The following is a 13,952-nucleotide window of genomic DNA, read 5'->3' as shown; positions in this document are numbered from 1 at the left end:
CCGAACGGATAGGGTTTCCTCTGTACCGCGGACAGAGTCTCCCCTGTACGTTCAAGGCGTCGCAATCAATACATTACAAGAGGTTCCAACCAGGAACAGTATTCAACATACAGATTGCATAAGGAAGTATCAAAAACATAAACAACTAAGCTATTTCAAGCATTCACCTCACATGCTTTCTTTTTACATATTACATTTCCTTTTTTTTTCTTCCAAATACAATCAAAATTATTACAATATTGTTTTACATCTTTTCTACAACCCCTAGCTAAGCCGACTCGGGGTAATGCTATTTCTGGTCTCGGTGGTAGGGCGCTATCTACGGAGCTACGCCCTTTTCTCGCGCCGTCGTGCCGCTCACGTATGAACCTGTACCCCCAAAAACAACACGGGGGTGAGAACTATTGTCCATAGTTCCCAGTGGGTACGACCACCCAAGGGAAAAGCTCGACCCACCAGGTCCAAAGGAGGCACTGGAAACATGTTAGTCCAACAGATATCCACAGATATTTAATGCAAATATTAAATACATGTTTATGCCTTAAGACATGCAATATGTAAATCATGCAACTCATACAAGTAGATTAATTGATTCTACTCTATAAATAATTATTATTCTTTATCATATTAGCAATTCTTTATCATTTGTCATTCTTTACTCTTTATTCTTAGGCACATTTTACTCATTTGTCATTCTTTCCAAAGGTTACACTTACCTTAGCCAACTATGCTACTCGACTCGGTCTTGAGTCAATTCATGACGAATGCAATATCCACTTTCCAATTCTGGGTCCTTTTGGCTAATCCGTAGGTTTCACCTCAACGAACACTTTTCTGTTACCCAATCTCTTAGCTAACCCGTTATGCCCTCAGTCCATTGGGCCTTCAGCTTCCTCCCGCCGGGTTCCATAACTCACCAACTCAAATCCCAAATAACGGGCCCACAACCCGTTGGGCCTTCAGCTTCCTCCCGTTGGGACCGTCTGTGGGACAACTACGTCTGCCTCTCTAGTGTGACAACTCCGAAGTGCACACTGCTTGTGTGGAGCGACCACCCAAAGCTCGAAACAGACTAGGTGAGTGTGATCTAATCCTCGACTATAAGGATGTCAAGTTCAATCCATTCCTTAACTATAAGAAAATAATGCACTTATGACCCTTAACTCTAAGGTTGTTATGTCATAATGTCACTATCACCCTTTTTCTTGCATTCCTTAATATTCACTAGTGTCATATACACTACTTTATTCTTTATACTCATTCACTAATGCCACACTTGTTCTCTAAGTGTTCAACTCTAGCATTCTTGTTCCATTAATGTCACCATTGTAACACTAGTATTCAAGACTCGTCAATGCCACTCGATCTATTTGACATCTTACTTGTCCACATCGAGTATCATAATTCATATGTCATTGTTTTCCAATGTCGAGTTCTCTAATTCACCTAGAGTTTATCGACCCAAGTTCACTTTCAAACGAATCTAACATAGTCTCACATTATGTCAACATATATGTGTTCTTTAGGATTCCATGCATATGCATACGTTCTTATCATATAGTAATCAACATACATTTTAGCCCATAACTCATGCATCTAGCTCATGTTATTTAGCATCTATCACATGCATTCTTTAGCATTTATCACATTAGGCCAACATGCATTCTTCTAGCATATCCTACAACATGTACATCATGCATTCATCTAGCATGTTTCTACATTATGTTTATCAGGCTTTCATCTCAATGGTATGTAATAAACATTAAGCATAATAGGATTCATACATCCACATTATCATAGGCCACCTACCAATTACATATATATATACATTTCATCTAGTATCTCTTCATTATATCTTCTTGCATCCAATGGTAGTTTAACATAGCATTCATATGTTTTATCATTAACTACCAAACATGCATCAATAACAATTCTTACTTGGCTTCGACATGGAAGCGAGCTAAAAACTTCGGTGAGCACAACCTACCTCAAATCGCTTTCCGATTGCTTGTAGTCACTTGCAATCGGCCTCCCGTGGCACCCGTTGTCCGGTTCGGCCCAAACTCGCACTTGACCACCTAACGGCCACCAATCCACAATCCGGATATTTAAAGTCTATAACTTGATGCCACGATGCTCCGGATCCATTTTCATGATTTTTGGATGACGCCTCGGCCCTCCAAGCGGCACTACAAAAAAATAGGCATATACCAGCAGTCAAAACTGCTGTAAAAGAATGCAAAAACTGCTGGTAATATTTGCTCCAGCAGTTCTAAAACTGCTGGTAAGAGTATAGGCGACCGTTACAATATCCTTGCTGGTATAACTTTTTCCCAGCACTTTTACTAACCACCGGTGAAAATGATATCTAGCAACAGTTCTTAAACCGTCGCTAAAACTACAAAAAAAATACTGGCGTAGAGCGCATTTATCGACAGTTTTTGACCCTTGGCAATTTGAAACTAATATGAAAAAAAAATATTAATATCAACAAATTATAATAAGGCTTTTTCATTTGATATTAATTGTAAAACCAACAATCTATAATATCCGTAAAAAAAAAAGAGTCATATTACTAAATTGCAATAAGATGATACAATCATTCTTGAAACAAAACAATAAGCAATGATCTAGAGCAGCGATAAAATGCAACAAAACAAGTTTTTATATTCTAATAGAAATCAATACAATAGAAAATTTATTTGAACCCCAAAGGTTCGAAAGTTAAGAAAAAGAAAAGTGAAAAGCTCCAGCTAAACATTCTTCAAATGCGAACATCAAATCATGCTTGTTGCTTCAGTCTGAAACAAAGAAAATTAAAACATATGAGATGCATAAGCTCATTACAACAAGAAATCTATCATAAGTAACATATAGCCACTAAATTAACAAGAAATCTATCAGAAGTTGCATACTAATGAATACCAAATTAGCCACTAAATTAACATGGCAGTAGTGTTAATTTACCAAACATTTATTATACAAGTAGAAATAATTGGTACAAGAAAGAGCCAACTTTACAAACCCACTGCAGTTTCATAATAAAACACACAAATATATAACATCAGAGCCCTGAAAACAGACTTAATGGTATCAAATATGTACAAAGTAGATTTAGAATGAACCTCACTCCCATTTGGTCCTAACTTTCCTGTTGTGCACAAAATCTAATGTGAAAGCGAAACTAGGTTTCTTCAGTTCATATTCATTAGGACCCTGTTAGGCGAGATTGATTGATTTGATTGCTCACAGATTAACAGGGTAAAATGTCAGTATTGAAAATTTCAGGGGACAATGCAGAAAACAAGATATATAAGAGGTTCGCTGCATTTTAGCAAATTATTTATGATCAAACTTCGATCCTCTGTATGTTGATGAAAGAAGCCTCAGAATCATCAAAATTACCTCGTCTTTTTCTGATTTAAGAGATAAGTGCTTTATGACAGCGATATGCCAGCATCGACTGCAATGGTAGCTTTCTAGATGCTCTACAGCAGTAAAATGCTTCAGACAATCCATCAAAGTACATCCATCAATCTACAAATTGTAAAGAAAATTAACTAAAAGCATTAAAAGTGTATATTCAATAGAGCAGAGCAAGCAGGTGAGAAAACGACCTAAAAAAATACGAAAAAAAGCAAAATCAGAAGGCCCTTGATGGACATACAATATTTTCACTTCTATCCAGCACAGGTGAGAGTGGCAAGCAGTGGAAACTCTCAAAGTCAACTAAAAGCTGTAAAAATGGCAAATATAAGGAAAATAAATAACATAAGGCTGCAAAAGGATCCACAAGCAAATCAATCGCTTATTTTTTTATCTGAAAAGTCTACTATCAATCACAAAAGATATATCATATACCCTTGTAGAATTTTCATGTATGCCCTTCAAAAACTTGCTTTTACATATATACCCTTGAAAATTAAAAGATATTAATGTTGCGACAAAGAAAAAGAAAGCACATGAAGTGAGAGAGGCTTGAATTTTAGAGAATAACACGTTGAGCTTACAATTGCTTATTTACATTTATATATTATTAAGTAAATGCAAAAATATCAAACAGGAACAGGTAACTACCAGAGATGAACAACTTCTGTAAGTTAATATGCTTCCAATGGTGCCTTCAAATGGACCAAAAAGAATTTGTCTCCACCTCTCAAATTCATGCTGGTCTCCTGCCTTCCGGTTATATATCCTGGAGGAAGAAAAGGTAATGTTGGCAAGAGAACTACTGTGTAGCACGTAATTGTGGGAGCTCTCATTCTTCAGTGACGACAAGAGATGAAGAAAAGCTTCTGAAGCATCCTATAAGGCCAAAAGTGGAAAAGAAAAAAAATAGCTCGGTTGAATAGTCTTGAATAAAAAAAAAAAACTACAGTAGAACATTTGCTCGTCGAAACCTGCTGTCTTGTTAAATTGAAGTTGTTGGTGTATAAGCTTAAAGCGCGCATCACTCTTCGTGGATTTAGAACAGTTCTTTCATCATGAATAATACATAGCTTTGCAGAGTATACAGTAAGAGTTTTAGTAAGATGTGAATCAGCTTCAAATCCAATGAGAAGACGTCATATAAAACCTGAAACAGCAGCATGTGAAAACTGTAATAGTGGGAATTGGATTCAATAAAAGCATCGCTAAATGGCGTAAAGAAAGCTTAAGCCATTTGGCCTTGCATCTAGAGCAGCTTTTCCAATCTGAAGCAAAAGGTTTGAGAAACCAAATGTTTGTCAAAGAAATGTCCCAAAGCTCGTATAAGGTTTTCGGGGCCAAAAGCAGAATTTCCATTTTCAATCAGATAACTACTTGAAGAATATTAAAGAATATAATATCCTAGTAAAGCAACCTCTTAACTAAGAAATATACATGAGACTAAGAAACTTGACCAAAAGTACATGAAAGGAAGACAAAGTTGGATATAAGGAGAATAATGTCATGCAAGCTGACAACAATTAACTAAACAATATGTCAATTAGTTCATGATGGTATGCAATACCAATAGGAGCTCATAAGAAGAATTTATGAAGAAGCAATTAGATGAGATATCATCACTATCATCATCCAATCCTAACACTACATCTAACAGCAAGTCCACCAACTCAGATAATATATATGAAAAGGGTAATTCTCAAGTTAAATAAGATTACTGCTACAGTAATATGGAGAAACTGTGCAAATAAGATTACAGCCTAATCAACTAGGACAACAAGGCAAAACAAAGGAAATTGTAAGTTTCTCTCTCCAACTGGCAAACTATGCGAACAAGAAGAGCACCTCACTACTAACAAAAAAAATTTAAAACTAATACTAGGCTCAGTGAAAAGGAATAGAAACTTATGTTATCAATCTGCTAGTCTTGCTAGGCTTTTATAGCAGCCTTCACCTGGTCCTTATCAATATTTGCCTAAAGAAGAGATGAAATTTTATTCAAGAAAAGATACAAACAAAAAAAAGGAATGCTTTTACAAATGTCTTTAGGCAAAATAAACATGTATGACACTAGAAATAGAAAATGAGAAGCATATGTTATCGAGTTACTGATTCTCTTGCATAATCGTTTAGGTAGAATTTGAAGAGGATTGTATAAAGAACCATGATTGTTAATCTATTTTCTTTTCCTTTTCTTGGGCTGATTGCAAATTTAGTCCCTAGAGTTTAAATTGATTTCAATCTTTTGTCCTTACAGCTACATTTGTAGCAATTTTAGTCCACAATCTTTGCAGCCCACAATAGTCAAATTATTATGTTAGTCTCCAGTCTGAAATATGAGCAAACTCCACATACTAAATTTTCTTACCTAATCTTTTCTTTATATAATTTAAGGAGCTCTTGTAGTTTAATTATGCTTTTCTACTCTGTAAGTTCTTGTCAGAGTAAACTTAATTTAAAATGAGAAAGAACTACAAAAGCTCAATTGTACATTCATGCCCAATATATATGAACATGATAGACACATCAATTTAAGGATTCTAAACTCTTAAAATCAACTACAAAAGCTTAATCTCGTAGTTGATCAAAATCCCAATTTTTGAAGCCTCGTAACATGCAACTAACTCATCAAAACCTCTTAAAAATAAAAGCAATTCATATAACTATGTATTGGCCCCTAAATTCAAGTAGAAAGAACTAAAAGTTAATTATCAAAAATCTCATTTTGGGCTCTTAGGGTCCCAGCCCTAAAATCACAAGAAAATTTCGTAATAGGGCAAAAACCCTCAATTTAGGGCTTCAATATTTGAATATAGTGTCATAAAATCTTCAAAAACTATAACCAATCCATAAAGGATAGCTTGGGACCTTCAAAGAGAATAGAAAAACATGCATGCAACTCAAAATATTCATTCTTTGATACTCACAAAGCACCAAACCGAAAATTTACTTTGTTCTCTAGCTAGAGTTTCAACTTGAATATGGGTTTCCTTCTCCAAAGGTTCTGCTCCTAAATCCCTTCAATTTGAAGGAAAAATCCTTCATCTCATTACCAAGTAGAATAGAGGAGAAATAGGGTATTGAGAGAAAGGGGAAAATGGAAGAAAAGAAGAAGGGAATGGGGATAGAAGAGTTTTTCTCTTCTTCCATTCAAACCAGCCCACTTAAGGGCGTTTCTGTAATTTTACTCAATATTTTCTTGGGAAAAATTATGGTTGGACCAATAGTTAACGAGCTAAATTGATAAGCTATAATTTTAATTAGTAATTTTACCAAACTGCCCATAACAGTTGGTGAAATCCCAAACAAGCTCGCAGCTCAGGGCTGTACCGACAACTATTAGAAAAATGGCAATAACTCTTTCGTCCGATATCCGTTTAAGGTGATTCAGGTTGCGTTAGAAAGATAACTCGACGATCTTTCCAACAAGACCAATTTCGCCTGAATCGGATGTCGATAACCTGGTTAAAAGTTTTCCCAAAATGGCTGGTGGTGCAATAACAGATTAGACTCAACTGTTTCGAAATTTTCGTCCTCAAATAATTCGTTTCGAAATTTTCGTCCTCAAATAACATTTGTAATTAAGCTTTTAATTGTTGCATAAAGAGTAGTCTGATAATTAAGCAATGGATATTTAGAAAACGAAAGAAAAAAACTCAAAACAATAAACCTAAAACAGAATCAAATTATACAATTAGAATGCTTAATTAGTTCAATGCATACCACATGTCATAGTCCAATGAACACCCTATTTCATAGATTTCAACAATTTTCTCGATTAAACTTGCGTGTTGGATCAAAGATAAGACGAAAGTTGCCCATTCCAAACAGATTTGAGTCTAATATTGAAATTCTTGGACTGATTCAGCGAGATAAATGCGATATTGCGAAGTTATCATATCCAATCACACAAATGCTGCAACGAATCATCAAAACAAGAAATGTGTAAGGAGATTCAGCGATTAGGGCATACATGCAATCCGGAGATCGTATCCCAGCGGGATAGGGGCTTGATCCCCTCATCGTTGTAGAGGTTTTGGCGGAGCGAGAGCTTCTTCAGGTGAGAGAGAAGCGCGACGCGGGGATCGAGCTTGGATAGGCGATTGGCCGTGAGGTCCAGCTCCTCGATGCTCTCGGGGATCTCGACCTCTCCGAGATCGTGGAGTTGGTAGCTCGTGAGATCAAGGCACCGCACCTCCTCCTCCTCCACCTCCTCCTCCATTGGCTCTTCGTCTCTAGCAGCTCGAGCTCGAGCTCGTGGTGAAAAAAAGGAAAAGAGAGATGAGAGAGAGAGAGAGAGAGAGAGAGAGAGGTGAACATGAAGAGCTCAGAGATAGAGATCGAGGGGAGAGAGAGATAGAGAGAGAGGTTATTTGAAATATAGGGAGAGCTAATGTGGAAAGTGTTTATTGCCCAAGGTTGGCCCATGGCCCAATTGATGGAAAAAGTTAATAAAATATAGTCCCATTGGTCCAATATTATTTATAAATTTGAGAATTATCATCATATATACCAGCGGTTTAGTAACTGTTGCAATAAAAATAAAAAGCGCCGGTATAATATACTTTTAGCAGCAGTTAGCCTAATTGCTGGTAAAAAAACTATTGGAAGAAGCTCTATTTGTTGTAGTGCGGAAACGAAGCCGAGCGTCCGTTTTTTCAATATCTTCGCATAGCCTCGACGAATCGTCGAACCAACTTCGCCAACGCGTTCGTATACCTAGCAATTAGATTTACGTAAGGTTATTTTAGATCAAACCCAAATATTTTACAAAAACCCATATTTCACACCCTGGCCTCAACATATGCTCCAAATAATCCAAATATTAAGGATTTAACATGCTAACATCACATTAGAGGCTACTAGAATACTTAAACTTAAGGATTAAGCCAAATCCCAAAAGCTTACCAAAATGTGAATATCGAGACGGAAGCACGCTGCTCCAACGGGCCCACGAAAGCTCGATCCGTCGCTCCCAACGTGTTCGCAAGCTCGCTCTCCACCAACCCTCAAATTTCTAGAGAGAGATCTAGAGAGATGAGAGAGATCTTTAGAGAGAGAAATGAGGGTTTCTCTCTCCCTCCATGCGTGCGTGTGTATGTGCTGTGGGTGTGTGTGTGTGTTCGGTTGAAGGAGAAGAAGCGAATGCTTCTTTTATAATTAACACCCTCAACAATACACTATTCACATCAGTTTAGCAGCTCAGGTACAGATATTTTTCGCCTGCCTTTCTCAATATTTGTTTGAGCTCAAATTTGACAGTCAGGCTCGGTTTTACTTAACTTAACGAAAGAAATTTTAATCTTTCAGTTTCGCCCCTGTTTGGTCACCGAAAGCTCTACCGAACTGAAATCTCTAGCAGATAGCAGTCGGATTTTATTTTTCACCTTCCGGGTGTCAGAATGATATGAAACTTTAAATCTAGCCTCATAAAAATAATTCTGATATATTCTCCGGTTTTCATAATTTTTCGACACTGTGTATTTTCTGCTAAAATATCAGCCCCGTCTCTCATAGAAAATTTTAAATTTTCTGTTTTCATTCCGATTTCGGCATAAATCATTTCTGACTTATATTTTACTCCACTAAATCGAATAAAAATAGTATCTTATACTATTTTTATTTATTTTTACTTTTATATCAAAACCCGGTATGTTACAAGAGGCTTGTCGGAAAAGTACAAAATATGCCGCATAACGAAGGAAGCTTTTTCGCAACCAATCCATCACTTGAAGGAAAGAGCTCATGCTAAAGATAAAGAACCGATGGTGCCACTCACTTACTCGGGCACTTGGCCGAGATTTAAGATGATTACCAGCTTGTGCACCTACTCCTGCTTGTGACCGTTAAGTGCCTTTATCCTTTTTTTCCTCAGCTTGACCGCGGAAACCATTCAACCAAGACTGAGTAATCCTAAACTCTGGTTGCATCTCTTTCCATCGGCTTTATCTAATCTATAAAATAAATAAGATGAGTGTAGATTAAGCATGCCACTTACAATCGGTTAAGGTCTTGGTCTTGCTTCAACCCACTTGGTGAAGTAGTCTGTAGCGGGGATAACAAAATGGTTACCATGACTCTAGGAAGAATTGTACAGTCAAGGTGTGAAGCAAAAGAAAAACGTTGAAGGGGCATAGATGAAACCCCCATGTAAAATCCTTACACCTCTACGCAAAAACTCTATGCTGTCCGTCTCTACTTCCCTATAGTCAGCCAGCCAATATTACCCTACCTAACCTAAGAAGTTCTCTTAGCTAGCGCATTTGAATATGACCATCGCATGCTATTGCCTGTTAATGAAAAAGGTGTCGTCCTAAGATGGGGCATGTGAGGCCCGTGGAAGTTTCCTTATATCCAGCTGTAGTTGCTTTCGATAGCAGGCTAGACTAGTCATCTTCTCTTGGGGATTTAGATCTAGTTGGAGTTGGACTTTATACTTTATGTCCTTCTCCTCTTATAATCTTCTCTCTTCCTCTCCGAGCAAGGTTTTAAGTAGTAACAAGTGATAAAGCAAGCCTTTTCAAGAAAGCAGGAGTAGAAAGCATGCCTATTGAAAGCGTGGGAATATTGAAATAGAAAGCGGTAGGCTAGTAAATAGCGAATATCCCAGCTGGGAAAGAGCTAGCCCAGTAAATACCCCTTATTAATCTAAAGAAGTATCACATTTCCCTAAAGAAGCAGTGGGAATCCTAAGTGCATCTCTACTTCTAGTCCTAAGGCTTCGATATTCAGCTGAGCTTACTTCATTGTTCGATGGTGGGTAAGTTTGAAGTAGGCAAAGGATAGCCAGCAAAGTCACTCTTGTACCAGCATTCATGTAAGTAACAGTAGTTGCATTCCCACCTCTTTCCGTACCAGCTTTCGTACCAGCTTTCGTAACAGTCGCTCTTATTGTAGTATCCGCGCCCTTTATTGCCCTTCCTTTCCATGGCGATCCAGCCAAGCGTCTTTCTAGAGTAAGCCCCTCTATCCATTGTTTAGCTTGTTGTAGTAGCTTTCAATGATGTCGGTACAGGTTTAGTGCTTTCATCCCCTAATTATGCTTTCTTCCCTTGTTCTCCCTTCCCTCCCGTCTGAGCAAGTTCATAAGTGAGTGGATGTAGAATAACTAGCTTCTTTCCTGCAGCGTATATCCTCTAATGAATAACTATAGTCATATATCCTTTCTGTATAGTAAGACTATAGATATAGACTTTACTTTATATAGATTAGTTCCGTCTAAAAAGGTTGAGTGCGATCTAGCTTCAGTCTTTAAGGTGAGCCTATCCAATTGTAATCCTAAGGCTAGGAATAGGTCCCTAATTTGAAAGATGGAGTCTATCGAGCCCTGATTGAATATCCCTCTTTTCTTTTTTGTCCAGCGAATCTAATTGATAAGAAAAGCAGAAAGTTGGATAGCCTTTCAGTCCCTTTCTCTCTAGACCAAGTAGCAGTCCCAATTCTTGCATTCTTTCTTAAGGTTGTAAGTGCTAAGCCTAATCCTAAGTGCTTCTCTGCGGTTTCCTTTTCATTCTTTTGAGGGGAAGTGTAACTTTCTTGGAGTTCTTTTACATGCAGTTCCAGGTCAGAGTTAGAGCGATATAGTGTAATTGCTTCTGCTTACGATCCAGGTCCAGGTCAGTCTAAGAGGGGGAGGGCCCTATTTATTTAAGACAGGATATCGGCACAAGGGAGCGAGACAATCGATTTGAGGTGAATAAGTGAACTCTCTTCTTTCTAGTACTAAGAATGATTCCTTAAATATAGAATGACTCCTTAAATATTTGGAGAGCAAGCCAGTAAAAGAAAAAGCGTGAAGTCCGGCTATGATCTGGAAGTCACCACCCGAACTTGGGTGATTTGGTTTCTCCTCCTATCTCAGGCACTCTACCGTATGGTGTGGAACCGATGGTAATATTTCACCTGAATGCGTATGAGAAGGTGGCAGGACCAATACCCCTTTATATAGAGTCCAGATCGACTTCCCATCAAAGTCTGATTAGGATTCTATTTAAATTTAAAATAGATGGGATAGGGATAAAATATACCATATCAAGTAGTTCTATATCGGTTAGGATTGACCCTTATCTATAGCAAATCCTAATTTAAGTATAATTAATTGGGCCACAATATATAGAAATCCTAACAATCTCCTACTTGGCTCATATTAATTATATTCCATAAACGGATTTTCTATGCTCCAATCTTTATTGCGCATTATTGGAAACTTTATGGTTAAATACCTTAGAACTCACTTGATCTTTAGCTCAAACTAAAAGACTACAATGATAGGAACTATGGCGGTCCATCTCTTCATAACGAAATTTTTCTTCCATAATTACCGTATCATCTTCACCTCCTAGCCGAGTACTTTATATGGCACAACTTTATGAATGAACTTAAACTGTATGTTCATTCATTAATAGGCGAAACTTTATGCCTATTAAATGGTCCAACACAGCTGCATAAACTTTAACTTTATTGAAAGAAAATAAGTATTACAATTTTATACATCGAAAGAACTAATCAAACCCATATTTCTAACATGATCTGTATATGACCCAGGTGCCAGCCCCTTGGTCATTGGGTCTGCAATTATACACTTGGTACTGATGTATTCAATTGTAACATAACCTTCATCTATCTTCTCTCTCACAACAAGATATTTAGTGTCCAAGTGTTTACACCCTGCTGTAATCTTGTTGTTATTGGCAAAGAAAACCGCAGCTGAACTATCACAGAAAATCTTTATTGGACGAGCAACGGAGTCCACAATTCTTAAGTCTGTGATAAAATTCCTAAGCCAAATAGCCTGTGATGTGGTCTCGTAACACGCAATGTACTCTGCAGCTATGGTCGAAGGAGCAGTAACACTTTGTTTGCTGCTCTTCCATGATATCGCTCCACCGGTAAGTAGAAAAATATACCCAGTCGTAGACTTTCTAGTATCTGGGCATCCAGCAAAATCGAAGTCCTAGTACCCGATCAGCTCCAAGTGATCCGATCTCCTGTAAATCAGCATATGATCCAAAGTTCCCTTCAAATACCTCATAACCTTCTTAGCAGCCTTCCAATGCTCCATGCCTGGATTACTTTGATACCAGCCAAGCAATCCAATAGCAAAGGCAATATCCGGACGTGTGCACGTCTGTGCATACATAAGACTACCAACTGCAGAGGCATAGGGTATGCTTTTCATCTGTTCAATTTCTAATTGGATCTTGGGACACTGAAAAGAATTAAGCTTATCCCCTTTCTGGACAGGAGCAACACTGGCTTACAATTATGCATTTCAAAATTTTCCAAAACTTTCTTTATGTAGGCCTTCTGAGATAGACCGAGTAAACCTTTATGTCTATCCCTTTTGATTTCAATACCAAGAACATATGAGGCCTCATCTAAATCTTTCATTTCAAAATTTTGGAAAAGAAATTCTTTAGTGTTATGCAATAGCCCAAGATCATTACTGGCAAGCAAAATATCATCAACATAAAGGACTAAGAAAATTATTTTACTCCCACTAACCTTTAGATAAATATATTGATCAACAATATTTTCCTTAAAACCAAAGGTCAAAATAATTTGTTTAAATTTTAAATACCATTGTTGGGAGGCATGCTTTAGTCCATATATTGATTTCTTTAATTTGCATACCAAGTGCTCCTTTCCCTTTTGCGAGAATCCTTCAGGTTGATTCATATATATACACCTATTCATAAAGATCCCCATTTAAAAAAGCAATTTTGACATCCATCTGATATAGCTCGAGATCAAAATGAGCAACCAGAGCCATAATAATACGAAAAGATTCCTTTCTAAATACTGGAGAGAAAGTATCTTTATAGTCAATACCTTCTTTCTAACTAAATCCTTTTGCCACAAGATGAGCCTTGTATCTCTCTATGTTATCTTTGGAGTCCCATTTGATTTTATAAACCCGCTTGCATCCTATGGGTTTAACTCCTATAGGTAACTCAACAAGATCCCATACCTTGTTGTGGTTCATGGATTTAATCTCATCCTTCATGGCATTGTACCATTCCATAGAATTATTGCTATTTATGGTTTCGGAAAAATTAAGAGGATCATCTAAACTCTGGCCATTCTCATAAAGATAGACAATATAATCACTGGATATAGCCGGTCTTCTCTGTCTTGAGGATCTTCTTAAATCTATCTGATTATCCACATGTACNATTATTGCTATTTATGGTTTCGGAAAAATTAAGAGGATCATCTAAACTCTGGCCATTCTCATAAAGATAGACAATATAATCACTGGATATAGCCGGTTTTTTCTGTCTTGAGGATCTTCTTAAATCTATCTGATTATCCACTTGTACATCTTGATGTGGATTATCCACTTGTACATCTTCATGTGAATTATCAATGATAGGTTCACAATCATTTTGTGGTTCCAAAACAACTTGTTGTTCTATTGGAATAGGAACCAACAAATCGTGAGGGACAATAGTGGGTCTGTCATATACAGAATCCGAATGCTCTTGAATTTTCTCAAATTTAATAAACCGAGGTTTAGAGCTCCC

The 13,952-nt window shown here is 37.3% G+C and overlaps 1 protein-coding gene across 11 annotated transcripts; it reads right to left on the bottom strand.

Annotated features, from left to right (window-relative positions):
* On the bottom strand, positions 209 to 7,696 carry LOC109714945 (ubiquitin carboxyl-terminal hydrolase 27-like). Of its 11 annotated transcripts, XR_002217464.1 has the most exons (7): positions 6,354 to 6,555; positions 4,401 to 4,501; positions 4,078 to 4,305; positions 3,668 to 3,736; positions 3,406 to 3,537; positions 1,988 to 2,189; positions 209 to 369 (listed from the first exon to the last, which is right to left on the bottom strand). XR_002217464.1 is itself a non-coding variant. In XM_020239704.1 (6 exons), the coding sequence occupies exons 2-6, from the start codon at positions 4,449 to 4,451 to the stop codon at positions 2,151 to 2,153; spliced, it is 519 nt and encodes a 172-aa protein (XP_020095293.1). In that variant the 5' UTR covers positions 4,452 to 4,501; positions 6,354 to 6,555; the 3' UTR covers positions 1,788 to 2,150. The 11 variants fall into 11 exon arrangements, 9 of the variants coding, with proteins under 9 accessions (XP_020095293.1, XP_020095295.1, XP_020095296.1 ...); XM_020239704.1 differs by lacking the exon at positions 209 to 369 and having other exon boundaries at positions 1,788 to 2,189; XM_020239706.1 differs by lacking the exons at positions 209 to 369; positions 1,988 to 2,189 and adding an exon at positions 2,558 to 2,801 and having other exon boundaries at positions 6,354 to 6,553.

The sequence above is a fragment of the Ananas comosus genome, linkage group 9, assembly GCF_001540865.1.
Source record: "Ananas comosus cultivar F153 linkage group 9, ASM154086v1, whole genome shotgun sequence".
Lineage (NCBI taxonomy): Eukaryota > Viridiplantae > Streptophyta > Magnoliopsida > Poales > Bromeliaceae > Ananas > Ananas comosus.
The sequence above is the reverse complement of the archived record's forward strand: the minus strand, read 5'-3'. Positions and strand labels throughout refer to the sequence as shown.

Coding starts and splice junctions, on each gene's coding strand:
- LOC109714945 (XM_020239702.1), bottom strand. CDS start 4,451: ATGCGCGCTTTAAGCTTATACACCAACAACTTCAATTTAACAAGACAG. Junction 4,306..4,400: donor TCAATTTAACAAGACAGCAG/GTTTCGACGAGC, acceptor TTGGCCTTATAG/GATGCTTCAGAAGCTTTTCT. Junction 3,737..4,077: donor ACAGAAGTTGTTCATCTCTG/GTAGTTACCTGT, acceptor CCATTTTTACAG/CTTTTAGTTGACTTTGAGAG.